This window comes from Mustela putorius, unplaced genomic scaffold, assembly GCF_011764305.1.
Source record: "Mustela putorius furo isolate JIRA1106 unplaced genomic scaffold, ASM1176430v1.1 tig00000179_pilon_pilon_pilon, whole genome shotgun sequence".
Lineage (NCBI taxonomy): Eukaryota > Metazoa > Chordata > Mammalia > Carnivora > Mustelidae > Mustela > Mustela putorius.
The window spans coordinates 12820447-12835510 of NW_025421305.1; the positions used below are offsets into that span (position 1 = coordinate 12820447).

At 46.5% G+C, this 15064-nt stretch overlaps 1 protein-coding gene across 4 annotated transcripts in view; it reads left to right on the forward strand.

Moving 5' to 3' along the window:
* The first annotated feature begins 3534 nt into the window (after positions 1-3534).
* LRCH1 (leucine rich repeats and calponin homology domain containing 1) overlaps positions 3535-15064 on the forward strand; it is a 196400-nt gene continuing 184870 nt past the window's right edge. The window contains exon 1 of one of the 4 annotated variants that reach the window (XM_004759191.3): positions 3535-4146. In XM_004759191.3, coding sequence (XP_004759248.1) covers positions 3828-4146 — 319 coding nt within the window. In that variant the 5' untranslated portion in view covers positions 3535-3827. The remainder of the gene's footprint in view (positions 4147-15064) is intronic. The other 3 variants (XM_004759192.3, XM_013059805.2, XM_004759193.3) reach the window with 3 other exon arrangements.

The following is a 15064-nucleotide window of genomic DNA, read 5'->3' on the forward strand; positions in this document are numbered from 1 at the left end:
AAATATTTACTGATATAGTGCAAAGAGACTACTTAAGTCTGAGAGCATGTGGAAGGAATAATAAAAAAGGTTGATGTTATGCAGGGAATTTTCTTACTCCTTTTTTAAGAAAGAGGAAACTGAAGCAGAGAGTTTGGAGAATAGTCAGGTAAAAAGATGGGAATAAGCCCCGACTCTGGCTTCCTTTGGGGTCACATACGTGCTGTAATTTGACTCTGGTCTCGGTGTGTTTTGCTTCAATTTTCAGGAGAGTCGGTTGGGTGAACTCCCCTGCTTGGGGTTGGCTGGATCTTGTGTCAGCTCCTCTTATCGAATTAGCTATGGCTGGAGGGGGCAGTCAGGACCGTGAAGGACAAACCTGGGTGACCGTGCCTACCTCTTCAGTATATGCTTTGAGTTCCTACCAAAAGAAAATTCTTCATGGCTTTCTGAGAAGGTGGTATAGGCTGTACAGGCTTGCTCCAATCTATTTTTTTTTTTTTTAAGATTTTATGTATTCATTTGAGAGAGAGAGAGAGAACGAGCAGGCAAGAATGGGAAAGGAGCAGAGGGAGAGGGAAAAGCAGACTCCTGCTGAGCAGGGAGCCTGATGTAGGGCTCTATCTTGGGACCCCGGGCCATGACCCAAGCCCAAGGCAGACACTGAATAGACTGAGCCACCCAGGTGCCCCTAGCCCTGCTCAAATCTATCTGCCATTCTTAGTAAGTTTGATTTTCATAAGCTTGTCCATAGCTCTATTTTCCAGGCAAGAATGAAAGAGCTGTGTCTTAAATATGGAAGAGTCTGGTAAGGAACTCAAGAGGAATTTTTTTTTTTAAAAAAATGGGTTCTAAAATTTTAATGTTTGTGGATGAAACTGATCACTTTTCTCTAATAGCCACTATTTTATTCTGAGAATAATTCTATTTCCCCCATTTTCTCAATCATTTGAATTGTTAACTTTGTAAGATGATTGGAAAGTACTAAAGACAGAACATGAAAAAAAATCTGCTAACATTATCCAAATAGTTTATAAAAGATTATTTGTAGACTATCCCCAAATGAAGTTATATTAGGAAAACAAGGGGGAATAAAAACTAAAATATGGTAAATTGCATGTATTAATTAGAACTCTTGGTTACACAGACAGAAGATCAAATAAGATTAACTTAGGTGAACAGTAGAATGTATTACAAAAGTACTAGATATCTCATAGAAACTAAAGATACAAATCAGGAACAGTCAGAATCCAGGGTTTGAACATTATCAGGACTCTCTGATCCTCTGGCTGCTGTCCTTTGGTCAGAAGTCCACTTCTAGACTAACTGAGATGACCGGCTGAGTCGAAGAACTGTATGTATGGAGAGGGGGAGAGTGAATGGGAAGATGGTACTGTTTTCCCAAGAAGTAAAAAGAGTATTTAACAAAACAGAGATGTCCAAATTAAAAAAAAAAGAGAGAGAGAAACAAGACAACAAGAGAAAATAGTTTGTTAAGTTCTTGCATATTTAGAAATAAAGTCAGTTTTAAGGTCAAGTATTCTCCTCTATTTTAAGGAAAAACTCCTTCACTCAGGGACATAATTTGAAAGACATACCAACAAATGGTAAACTTTCCATTGTGCAATAGACAGGTTTATTGTGCACTTGGCCTGTTGCGCAATGCTTAATTACCAATATTTATTGTGCATTCCTTATTCACAAAGTACTATTTTAGATACGAGGTGAGAGTTACAAAGATGAATGTATCCCGCCCCCAAGGAGTTCACACTTTAGTTATCTGGAGAAGGAAAACAAACTATAATGACTATGTCATTCTAACATAAGGACCAAACAAGCGGAGTGAAAATTTTTCCTATGTCTGTTTCTCACTGACCTCTTGGGTAAAGACCAGTGAGGAAAAGGGAAAGTAGGTTCGTTTTTACAAGTGATGTAACTGTGCTTCTATTTATTATTATTGCTATTATTTTCAAGTCTGGTTTTTTTTGAGATTTTATTTATTTTTTTGACAGAGTGAGATCACAAGTAGACAGAGAGGCAGATGGGCAGAGAGCACGATGTGGGGCTCGATTCCAGGGCCCTGAGTTCATAACCTGAGTTGGAGACAGAGGCTTAATCCTCTGAGCCACCCAGGTGCTCCTTAAGTCTGGTTTTTAAAAGTCGGGCAAGTTGAGAGGATTGAGTTTGGCTGGAGAGCCGGTTTGGAAGGCAGACACCAGCAGGTGGCGCTTGTCTCCTCCGACGGGATTAGAATATTTTACTCCGCCTAGAATCCTGTACGAATTAAGGGCGACTGGGCATGCAGGCCACGCAAGTGACATAGATCATGTCGTACTTTAGTGCCGAGTCCATGAAGTCACCAGTTCCTACCTTCCTGCTCTGCCATTTGGAAGACCGGCTCGTCTACCAGCAGGGGTGTGGTATTTTCCTACCTGTATCCTCATCTCTCCTAGCCAACTTGCTCGTAGTGATGGTCAAGACGGTTATCCGCAGAAATGGAGGCTCTAGGGAGTTGGAGCTCCGTCCTGCGAAGGGAGTGGGGTTTTATCAGTCTTCAGCTGGTCTGCCCTATTCAGATGCTCCGTTGCTGTGTCTGGGCAGAACGTGAATTTGCTTACGCGTCAGTCCCCATGTCCTTTGGGGGCAAGAAGCGGCACGAGGATACTTTGACGGGACCTGTGCGCAGGCTCAAAATGTGCTGAGTTACTGACTAGTTGGGGTCACTGGTTTTCTTACTTCTCTCTGTACCACTCAACTTTGGGGCTTAGCCAACCATAGCCAGCCCCTCTCCCTCATAGGCCAGTGGATTCTGTCTACCATCAAAACTACCCTCTTTTTCAAAGTCCTTCCTTTCTGCCTTTACAGCACCCCCCCCCCCCCCCCCCATCGCTCAGAATATCTTCTGCTCTACTCCTATTTGGCTCTTCGACCTAGGGTCCAGCCGGAGACTATACAGAAGGAGGGCAACCCTACAGTCTGAGGGCTATAGGTTCGCGCTGCTTCTGACTGCATGGGTGACCTCAGACAAGTTGTGTGTTGTTTTTTTTTAACTTCCTCTGTAGTCTGGGGAAACAGTTTTTCCGCTCATGGGATCCCTGGATTAATGAGATAATTAATGTAGACACCACTGGTTCATTGCATACGCCCAAATGCCAGGGGTCTGATCCCACAGTGAAAACCTGCCTTTTGGGGGAACTGTGGGTCCAAAAGCCAATACAGTTCGCAGAATTGAGATAACTTGTCACCTCCTCTTGATCTCACTGTATTTTAAACCCCATCTATTGCCTCGCTGGCGTCTTCTCAGACCCTCTAAAACTCTTGTCCCCCCAAATGCCCTGGACAGCAAAAAGAACCCAGAGGTGTTCGGTGTCTATACGAAGGTCACCCCGGTCATAGGGTCCGGCCCCCGACGTATCCCCCCGTCTGCCAGGCGGAGCGCAGCGAAGCCGCGGGGACCGGCCCGGTTCCCTCCCGCGCGGAGGAAGGCTCAGGGCTGGACTGACAGCTTGGGGTAGGAGGAGGAGAGAGCAGGCGGCGCCGCGGAGGAGGGGAGAGCCGCCGAGAGGAGGGAGCAAGGGCGGGAGGAGACACATGCGCGCTGCCTGCCGCCGCCGCCGCCGCAGTGCTTAGCTTCCCGGGGACAGGAAACCTTCGAGACCGAGCCGCCACTGCCGCCTCCCCGACTGCCCCCCATTCCGCGCGCCTGCCACACCCTCCTCCCCTTCTTCCAGTATTTTCCGGTGGGGCACTGCAGGGACTCGGCCCGCGCGGCAGTCTCCCCCTCCCGGGGGAAAGCTGTGACCCCCCCCGCAGGAGCGGCGGGGCGGGGTGGGGGGGCCCGGGAGAAGATGGCGACGCCGGGAAGCGAACCCCAACCTTTCGTCCCTGCCCTCTCGGTGGCTACTCTGCACCCACATCATCAGCCGCACCACCACCACCATCAGCACCACGGAGGAACCGGAGCCGGCAGCGGGGTCGGGGGAGGCGGCGGCGGCGGTGGCGGCGGTGGCGGCGGCGGCGGCTTCAACCTGCCCTTGAACCGGGGGCTGGAGCGCGCGCTAGAGGAAGCGGCCAATTCCGGGGGGTTGAACCTCAGCGCCAGGAAACTGAAGGAATTTCCCAGGACCGCGGCCCCCGGGCACGACCTCTCGGACACGGTGCAGGCAGGTGAGAAAGGGCCGAGGGGCAGGCAGTGGGTGTGGGTGAGCAGCTGTCGCGCCTTCCCCTCGCCGCGGCCAGTAGGATCCGGCTTCGCGGGGGGTCCTCTGGCGGGTGCTTTCCAGAGTCAGAACACGCGTGGGCGTGGGAGAGGCGGGCGCCGCGGCGGGCAAGGTGGCCCCCGCCTGGGCGAGAGTACCGGGGTGCGCCGGGCCGCGGCGTCCGCGAGCGCGCGAGTCTCCGGCTCCCCGCCCTGCAGCGGCCGCGCCAGGGAAGTGGCGGCCGGGCCGGGAGTCGGGGGCGCGCGGTGCAAGTGGGAGGTTTGGGGCGGCCGTGTCGGCTTCCCGGGCCCCGCGCGGAGCCCGGGGAAACCGAGCGCCGGGTGTGTGCTTCCGACCGGGGCAAAGCCCGGTTCGCGCCAGGCGTCGCCTGTCAGGACGGGGAAGCCGAGACAAAGGTGGCGCGCCCGGGGCCGACCCGAGGGCAGCGGCGTGGAGCAGCTAGGCCCCCTCGCGACATCACTGAGCGGTCGGGCAACTTGGTGCGGACTGCGAGGAGGTGCCAGCCTTCCTCGCCTGCGCCTGTGCGAGGGGAGAGTCGCTGCCGTTGTCGCCAATCCGAATGGGCAGCCACTTGGTCGGCTCGGCTCCCGCGTTCCTTGCCTTCAGCGAGCCGCCCACACGGTTCGGTCCTACCGCGGAGGTTCCCTGGTTCTCAGTAACCCGATCTTTGCGGGGGCCCAGGAGGGGACGGCATGGCATATTAAAAGAAAAGTAATTAAAGCGAGCCGGTTTTCCTGTGTGAACCCGACAAGTTGTAACTCGCGCCAATGAGCAGCCAGCTCTTTCAAGTTATGTCATGTATTGACATATTTCGGAGACGTCTGCTTTCTCTTTGGTAGTTGGGGTTACGGGAGCGGGATCTATAAACAGGAAGGAGGCTGGTGGAACTCGATGTGGGCCTTGGGATCCTTGCAGAACTGCCTTGGTTTCCGACCATCCGGTTCAGCCCCCCCCCCCCCGGGGGAGGGTTTGTATCTTGGCAAGCGCCCAACATTTCCCAGCGCAGTGGGTGCCCCAATTTGGAACCACTGCCCAGACCTCCTGGCTGTCATCACCTCTTGGGCTGAGTGTCAGACCCCTTGGATACTGGATGGCTCAACTCTCAGCTCCAGATCACCCAGTTTCCTCTCCTGGGGGAAGAGAGGGGGTTGGGCGAGGGAAGCAAGGTTTTTGGAGTTAGGTTTCCAGTGCTTTCTGTTTTCGACTTCAAGTCAGTAAACATGTTTGAGCTTTTTAATGAATATTTAGAAAGAATCCCAAGTTCGCTGGAGGCAAAAAAGGGCGCTTTAGGGTCATTAAACTTTGTGGCTTGGATTAGGGGTAGTCAGGAATCGTCAAAAAGGAGGGAATTTCCAGAGTTGAAGTCTCAGCAGCTGGGGAGTCTCTTGATAGGACCTCTTAGTTACATTTTCTCAAGTGGAAGTTATTCCAAGAATTGCCTGAATCATTAGCTTTAAAAAAAAAAAAAATCTGTTGCTAAATTCTACTTCCCTTTTGCCATAGAGAATACCAGGGACTATGGTAAGATTGGGTAGGACTGCGGGAAAGGGAGCTGGTGACGAATTATATATGTTTGCAGGGTCAGTGTTGGTTAGAGGGGTTTGAAAGTTGTTGGTCCACTCAGTGATGCAGACGTTTATTCCCAAATTTGAGTGAATTTGGGAATTGGTGGGTCTGCTGTGCTGGCATTTCTTTGAGACCTGTGCTTTTAAAAGCAGGGACCACCTTTTTTCAGTTAAGACCTTGCCACGTGAGGTAAATGCTCCACAATATTCCTTTTCTCCTCTCTTGCTTGGTTGTGGTGAACTTAGGTTGTGAGTTTTGCCAGTTTTTATTTGTGACCCTTCCTTGCATGTGTTTAAGGTTCAGAGAATTCTAACGAATTAAAAGTCAGAATCTTAACATCCCAGTTTCCCAACAAAAAATGCAATATTAGGTATGGGCTAGGGGATGTCACCAATGTTTGTAGAAATGTAGGACGACTTGGAAAAGGTAAAGTGTATTTAAGGTAGCTAGCGATTTCACGGGAAATGTGAGTACCCTGCCGTGTTCCAGAATGGCTTCTGCAAAACTTCTTTGCTTCAGGTCAAAAGCTGGCTGTAAACCAAATGTATTCTGCCCTTTGTTCTGAAGAAGTAATTACTGATCACTGTTCTTTATTTGGGGGAGCAAAAATCAAAATAAAGCAAGAGTTAAATCACCCCCAGTTTTCACAGTGTTGACGTTTCCTGCATGTGAAGAGTTCTGGCAAAGTGCAGAGTATGAGGAGTAAGACATACGATAAAGACAGTGGTTTCTCCTGGTTAATATTTAGTTTAGAGTTTACAGAAGTTTACAGAAAAGCTCTTAAAATCAGAATGGCCCATGAAGATTCTTAAAGACCTGAGATGTAAAGTGCACTTTTTCATAAATTTTGTACAACAGGGAATGACACAGAAAGCTGTTTCTCACTACTCAGTTGTATAATTCAGGCCATTGGGTAAAAGTAAACTCTTCTGGCTGCCACCTGTGCAGACCGCCACTCTTGGGCAGTGTAACTTATCTGAACAGAGTTGAAAAGTGAGATGTAAACACAGAAACATAGAGGCCGGGGCCGCTCAGGAAATGTCTAAACTCTATCACAAAGATGCATACATATTTTTCACAGGGTAAAAAAAAAAACCCAAAACTCGCAAGCCTTCGCTCATAGTGCCTCAGGCCCAAAGCCTATATTTTGCTCATATTTGAGTCAAACTAATCTTGTCAGGGTCCAGCCTTTTTGAAGGTGAGAAGGTTTGGAAAGAAAGACTGACTTAATGCAGGTGTGGTGGCACAAGTGACACTGAATGGGAGAAGCGTGAAGAAAAGAGCCATGATAAGCCCTTGGTGTGTTCACTTTGCAGGGTGCCAAGTACTTTATCTGCATTTGCCTGCTCATTCCTCACTGGAAGCCTATTCATATCCTCATTTATGTTTGGGGAGGTTGCGGTTAAGAGGTAATAGGCTCAAGGTCATACCCCTACTTAGATGGTGAACCAGTGATCGGACCCTGATGGTTTCACTTTGGCTTTTATGTTCTTGACCATGTTCCTGTGAAGCAGAGAAGAGCTCAAGAGGAGCGGAATCTGAGAGGCTGTTTGGGGGTTCAAGCAACCAACATTCATTCCTCAAGAATGTGCTAAGTGCCAGGCACTGTTTCAGGCACCGGGGATCATCAGAGAATTCCTGTATCCCTTCATATGGAGTTTCCATTCTATCTGGAGGGGGATGGGGAGGGAAAGGAGGAAATTGATTTTGCAGAATGAGTTGGAAGATTTACAGGATAAATATAATACTTTGTTTTAGAAAGACACATGCTGCCTGGATTTAAGGTGACGTGAGGTAGCTTGTAACAACAAGAGCACAAAGGATGAAGCTTAAGAAATAGAAACTGATGCATAAGATTGGGCCTGATAAAAAGAAGTACACATGCATCAAGAAAGCAAACTTTTTTTTTTTTTAGTGCTGATTTATTAAGTGTGTCATTTTGGGATGAAGAAGTTCAAGGTGGTGTGGAATAAGACTGAGAAAAAGCAAATTGAAAAGAGGAGTAAGAAAAGAGAGTAGAGTGTCTGTCTCAGATTGACTGCAGTAGGTGCTAGAAAATAAAAAGGAAGCCCTTGGACTTGATGCACAGACATTTGGTGAGAACCGGTCCCATTAAGGAGAGGGTGGAGGGGCGCCTGGGGGGCTCAGTAGGTTAAGCGTTTGCCTTCGGCTCAGGTCATGATCTCGGGGTCCTGGGATTGAGTCCTGCTCAGCAGGGAGTTTGCTTGTCCTTCTGCTCCACCTCCCTCCATTGTTCTTTCTCTCTCTGTCTCTCAAATAGATAAATATCTTAAAAAAAAAAAAAAAGACAGAAAGAAAGAAAGAAAGAAAAGAAAAAAACAAGAAGAGGGAAGAGTGTATCATGGCAGTATCTTTTTGAGGTGGCTGGAAGCAGGAAAGAATGTACAGGAAATGAAGAGCCTACCCAAACAGGAATATAGAAGTCTGGCGCAAAAAAAATGCTCACTGTGGTCCCGTATATACCTGAGTGGAAGCTATAGGAGATTACAAGGTGAAGATAAGATGGGAATGCATGAGAAGGTAAGTAATAGTTCAGGAAGTCCAGGAGCCTCAAAGCAGGTCAAGCTGAGATGCTGAATTGCACAGATAGACAGTGTCTGTGAAATTTAAAAAAGAAAAGGGGTCTTTTCAGTTAAGCTGGCTAGGAAAGACTTTCATAGCATAGGCATAGTTTGGGTCAGATTTTACAGGATGGGTTAGTTTTGGATAGAAGTGCCCAGGAACACTCTGTGGTTGGTAAGATGTTTCTGAGATATAGGTGAGAACCTGATGGCCTGAGATCTGTGAATAAAACAGAAAGAGAGGCATTTAAGCCTGTGCCTCTGGTCAGATCCTGCCTGCCCACTATCACCATGTAATGACGTCATAGAGACTAGGGCTCTTAGGATCTTTTATTTGAGACTCTGGAGATGGCTGAGGCCTGGGACTTGTCAGTCTGTGGGACTAACACCTGAGTCTGTCTGAGCTAGCTCCCTCAAATGTCTGTGCAGATTCAAAGAATCTTCTTGGAGATTTGTGGGCAGGCTTATCTGCTGAATGCTGACTTTCCCCACCCCATTCCCATCCTATAGCAGGGATCCTTGGGATGTTAGCAGTCTTTAGTCATCAGAATTCATACAGAACTTGATAAAGTAATCTATGTGTTCTCAAAAACATGTTCTGTTCCATAAACTGAGAGTTTTCATTACAAATGTGATGAAACTTTTGAAATCATGTGCCTCCTTAAAACTTATGTTCTTTTATAGTGATACTTAGTTTTAGATTATTTTTCTGCTATTGAATTAAATTTGTTAATTATTGCCATACCTATCATTTATTATGGTCATTAATATGTAAATGTCTACATTTATGACATGTATCGTCAGTCCTTTCCTATACATAAATGATCAGTCACAGCCTTTCCTTCCTATTTTTTTTAAAGATTTTTTATTTCTTTGACAGACAGAGATCACAAGTAGGCAGAGGCAGCCAGAGAGAGAGGAAGAAGCAGGCTCCCCGCTGAGCAGAGAGCCCGATGTGGGGCTCCATCCCAGCACCCTGGGATCATGACCTGAGCGGAAGGCAGAGGCTTTAACCCACTGAGCCACCTAGGCACCCCCTTTCCTTCCTATTGTTATTTTTTCTTCTGTTGATCAATTCCTAAGGTGTAGAAGACTTCTAAGGTGTAGAAGACTTCTAATGGTGAAAGCTTTTAGAATATCGAAAACTCAGTATACATGGTGGCTCAGGGTCCTGTCCAGATCTGCTTCATCTGTGTGTCTGTGTATAGCAGAAGCTGTCTCCACAAACACCCTGCTATTCTCAGTGCTTGCACTGTGGGCCGCTCTTTATTGAAGAGGCAGGAGCACACTAATCAAGTCTCTAGAATAATAGCATACAATTATAGGCCACAAAACCTCTGGGAATTTTTGGCCTGTGCTGGTTTATAAAGAAACAGCCCAGGGTTTGACCTTCATCATTGGGATGATTCTTCTGGATTGTTTGTCGGTCACTGCGACATCTTAAATTTGGTTTTTGGTGAGTGAAGGTCATTAAGCCACAATTTGGCAGATCCCAAATTTAAAATTTTTAATTTAAATTATTGATTCAAAAAAATTTCGAGTTCCCTTGCAAACTTAAATTTTTTCATGCTGTGGTTTAGTAACTCTCTGGTGGCAAGCATTTGAAAGGTAGATCCCTTTTGAAGTCTGTTAATCTTTTTTTTTTTTTTTTTAAAGATTTTATTTATTTATTGACCAGAGAGAGAGAGAGATCACAAGTAGGCAGAGAGGCAGGCAGAGAGAGAGGGGGAAGCAGGCTCCTTGTTGAGCAGAGAGCCCGATGCCGGGCTCGATCCCAGGACCCTGGGATCATGACCTGAGCCAAAGGCAGAGGCCTAACCCACTGAGCCACCCAGGCGTCCCTGAAGTCTGTCAATCTTGATCAATTCACAGGTCAGTGTCCTTTTACTGTTGTTCGTGTAGGGAGACTTTTTCTATCCTGTTATTCAACTTCATCATTACTTGTTTTTAAACATAAGTTTTTCCCCTCTTTGTGTGTACTTTTCTATTTTTTCCTTTATATCTATCCATATAAACATACATAAGTACAAAATATGCAAAATAGAGAAATGTACATAAAAGTATAGATAGGTAGGAGGATAGTTAGGTGACAGATAGTTAGATAAGTAGATGTTTTGCCTTTAGAGGGTCGGCATTTATTCTTTTACTTTCTCTCCTGAGTCACTACCAGGCATAGACAGAGTATATTTTTCCAGAGACTTGGTAATTTAAATGATAGAAATGCTATTAATTCTACTTAAGGTGGCTGTGGGTTCATCAGTCTGACCACATAACTTGCACTCTTATCTAAGCCTCACAAAGACCTGTTTGTGATGCTACTTTCCAGATTTTTGGAAAATTAGGATTCTGTCTTACACAGACATCAGGGAAACTGCCCTGGGTTGAGATTTGGTAAGGCCCCGGATTTGTGAACAATTTCAGTGATTGAGTCAGTTGTTGGGATTAAGGTAATTTGGGGTTAATTGCAGTGATTATTTCAAGGTATTATAATAATCTATCATAAAAGGTTTAAGGATCTAAGGCACAAAACCCAACTATATTTACATATTTGATGCCTTCATTTATGTGTAACCTATAGGAAGCCTAGAGGCTTCTGTTACTGATACTCTTGGTTTTTGTTGGTGCTGTTTCATGAAAATTAATTCTAGAATTTACAGTTACTCTATTTCATAAAGATTTTTTTTCTATATGATATGAATTGTTTAACCAAAAGGGAAAAAAAAGGTCAGAATTCTAAGTAAGCCTTAGTTCGGGAAAACTAGGTCTACGCATGGAGACAAGCTTGAAGCACGCCTATGTTTTCTTCATCTTAATTGAAGAGTTCAGTAGTCTTGCTTCCATCTACTATAGTAAGAAGTCATGCATTTGGAAACCATCTGTTCCCACAAAGTAATTCAAAAATAAAGTGAGATTGTTTACATGAATAGAAAGTCGACGAACTGTGAGAATTTGGCTTTTCTTGCTTACTCCAGCAGTGCAGTGGGGGGAAGCGCTTTTATCATCAGATTGCTCTCTGTTCATAGTTTCTCCCCACCCTATTCCCCTTAACCAGTCACAGAGGAGGATTTAGGTGGATGGGGGCGGGGGAGAAAAACAATTATAGAAGAATGTTTGATTGCCATAACAGAAATGTTAGGTGTTCTTGCATGATGAGAAATTATTGCTCCTCTGTTAATATGCTGTTGGTTTACGGTTCCCAAAACCCTTCCAGAACATTTTTGTCACCAGCATCAAGCTCTATGGGTTTGGAATCTTCTTTGATGTAGGCTTTTCTTTCTTTAGCTGTGTTTCCTCCCTCTTTTTTGCTGGAGGGGGCCCTAATACCTTGAGAGATTATCAGGGCCTGAGACCCCCAACCCAGTGAGTCTTGAATTTCCTCTTCATGTTGTCTCCAAGCAGACAGAAAGAGACCCCATCTCAGTTTTTTTAATCCTCTGGTTTCTCCCGTGGCCTTGCTTTTGGCAGCTGACCCCTACAGTGCAAGACCCAGGGTTTTGCTATATAGCATATCCCTCCGATATTTTTCCCGGTGTTTGATGTGATGCTGTCCAGTGTTAGGAGCAGCGCGAGTATGTCTGACCTGGCTCCAGCAGTGTAGCTCTGATTCAACTTGTTACCTCTGCAGGCAACAGTGACTTGTTCGAAGGACTTCAGCTGCAGACTGCCGGACTAGGCTTTCCTCTGCATTGCCTTCATTTTGCTTTTCCAGGTCATTTCCCTCGCTTCCCCCTCTTGCCTGCCCCTGACGGAGTCTGCCTCTCTCCCACTCTCATTTCTTCCAGTGCCCAGGCCAACTTAAAACACGCAGTCTCCCTGCTGCCCTCCCTGCGGAGCTGAGCCCTGAATCATGGATGCCCTCAGGGCACCTTTGCAGTATTTCCTTATGCCGTTTTTGGTTAATGATTACCTTCCTCCTTTGGTACTTTTCCTTTGTTTAGGCTGTTTCTGCCTTTACTGCCCTGGAAGGTCCGGCCAGGCAGGGTTTTCTTAATTTTCATAGGCACCCTCTGTGCCTGTCAGAGACAGCGTGAGGTCTCTGTCAGGGTGACTGTTGTGTCTGCCCTTGCCCACCTGCCGCCCCCCTGGAGGCTGTGTACTTGTAATCCATCATCTCAGGTCTGACCAGGTAATGGGGATCCTGAGCCTCAGTGCCCTCCCCTGCAGAGTGCGAATGACAGGTGCTCAGAAGGGTTGTTACAAGGACAATGGTTATAAGGGCACTTAGAACACTGTCAAGTGCTTTCTCCCGGCCAGGTCCTGCTCTTCATGCTTTAGATGGAAATCCGTGTGTTAAATCTATGTAGACTAGGTATCGCCTCATTTGATTCTTGCCGAGGGTTCTGTTTCAACCACGGTAGGAACTTGCTAACCCTTGGCTCTTCTAGCTGTTACCTGGATTCCACTCAACCTCCCGTATCTGGTTCAAGCGCATCTGCTTCTGAAATGCCTTTCTTGACGACTGTGGCTTGAAGAGGGAGTTTAGATGTCTAGAAAGCATCCTGTTCACATCCCTCCCTTGTCTGAGGACTGAGGACCCGGAAGCACAGAGAGCTTAAGCTGCTTGACCAACATCACACAGCTGGGCCATGGGTAGGCTCCCGAGCCAAGGCAGAGTCTCACAGCCTCGCAGCAAAGGGCTGTTTCTGTGGAGCCCGGAAACTACCGTGGCACAGATGGACGACCTCCCTCCTTCCACAGAGTTCTCAGGTCAAACTCATCCAGACCAGCCATGTGGATGGTCCCTAAAAGAACAAAAAAATACTATGAAACCTTTAATAGCGTATGGTTTAAAGCCAGGGAGAATAAGCTATAAAACTAATCGCGGTTATAGATGAAACGTGTTAGTTGAGGATTTTACTGTGTGTGGTTTGGGGGACATGCATGGGCCCCGGGTGAACTGGATTCAAAATACAGAAAGGCAGGCGTGTGGGGCATTCCCTAGCCTACAAACGGGAGGCCCGCAGCGGTCTTTCACTGCAGTGTTTTTCTTGGAATACCTTTTCTTGTGGAAACAAAGCAGTAAGTGGTGGTTTGGTTCTCCCGCCAACCCTCTATTTAACCCTGACAGAGGTGGGCCTCCATATTACGGTAGTTTCTCATTGTTTCTTTGGAAAAATGCAGCGTTAGTTGTAACATGAAATTCTGAATCTGGAGATCTTGGCATCAGGCTGTGAACGAAGCTCCTGCCTCATGGGGAGAACTCTCTCCCCTTAATCCTTTCCGATTGATCGTCAGAAGGTTTCCACCCCTTCTCCGGGTCCCTCGGTCAGTGGGTGTCCCTTCCCACTGGTATGGGGACAAGGGTTGGCAAAAGTCAGATGGTCGGCTCTCCCTCTCCTCGAGTCCTCCATGCCGAGGAGGGGCTGGCCCAGCAGATGTTGTTGGAGGGAGATGGGCAGGGCTTGAAACCCTTCTCTGTGTAATTTTATAACATTTTTTTTGTAATTTTATAAATTTTTTTGTAATTTTATAAAAATTTTTAAATATATTATCTCCTCAATTTGTTAATTTTAGAATTTGAAGCAAGTTCCTGAACCTCACGACCTTCAGGTCTGTAACTTGTGAGAAGGGAAAATACTCTTTACCCCTGAGGGCTGTGAGGATTCTTGAGAGGTTAGGATTCTTGAGAGGTGCAGTGGGTCTGGCACACAGTGAGCCGTCAGTAGATGTCACTGGCCCTCATGGGTTCCTCTGGGATTATGCCATAGTTTTCTTCATTAAAAATAATTGTTGGAAATTGTTGGCATATTGTTAGTCTGGGGCTAAGAAGACATTAAGAGTAGTGGCTGAGTCTCAGTTCTGGCTCCATCAGGACGTGGTGAATGCTGAACCTCTCGGTGCGTCAGATCCTCCCCTGCCCCGCAGCATAAAATAAGTGTAACAATCATAGGATTATTGTGAGGAGTAAGTAAATGAATATATGTCTAAAGTGTTTAGTTCAATGCCAGGCATTGACCTTTGACATCATTACTATATTTCACTATCTTTAGGAAACAGATTCAATTTTACAAAGCACACACACAAAAAGCCACCTAAATTCCTGGAAATTTTGTGACATTACAAAATGATTTTAATACTCAGAAAGATTGAGTATACATGCTTTCGGTGTGTGTAAGCATTACCAATAGTCTCTGACAGTCTTTGGAAGGGCATAGAATAGGTGTACTTATTATTCCAGCTCTAAATATTCTGAACTGAATTACATGTGAGAAAACCCAGACTAGAGGGTGAAATGGTTTTCCTTGGGTTATGTTGCTAGCGGGTGGTTGAGCCTGGGAACCAGGTCTTCTGAGCTTTTAGGTGATTTCCATTCAGTCTTTAATACAACAGCCTTCTTAGGTCTGATTTGATTTTACCAGGATGGAGAAGTCCTGAGGGGGACAAGCCTGATGAGAAGAATGGGTTCAGGATTCTCCCACTGAAGGATGGGGAACCATATACCAAGGCCACATACTATGTATCGATGCCAAGAACCTAGGACCCAAGGCTTATTTTTGGCCTCAGGATTGGAAGGGTAGGAATTATGGGGTGAGTCCTCAGAGGAGGGCTTGCCTTGTGGCTCTCTGGCCTGTGCAAGAGTCCTGCCACTGATTGAAGAGCTTTCTAGAATGGGGCGCCCAGGTGGCTCAGGCAGTTAAGTGTCCAACTCTTGATTGTGGCTCAGGTGGTAATCTCAGGGCTGTGTGAGATGGAGTCCCGAGTTGAGGCTCTGTGCTG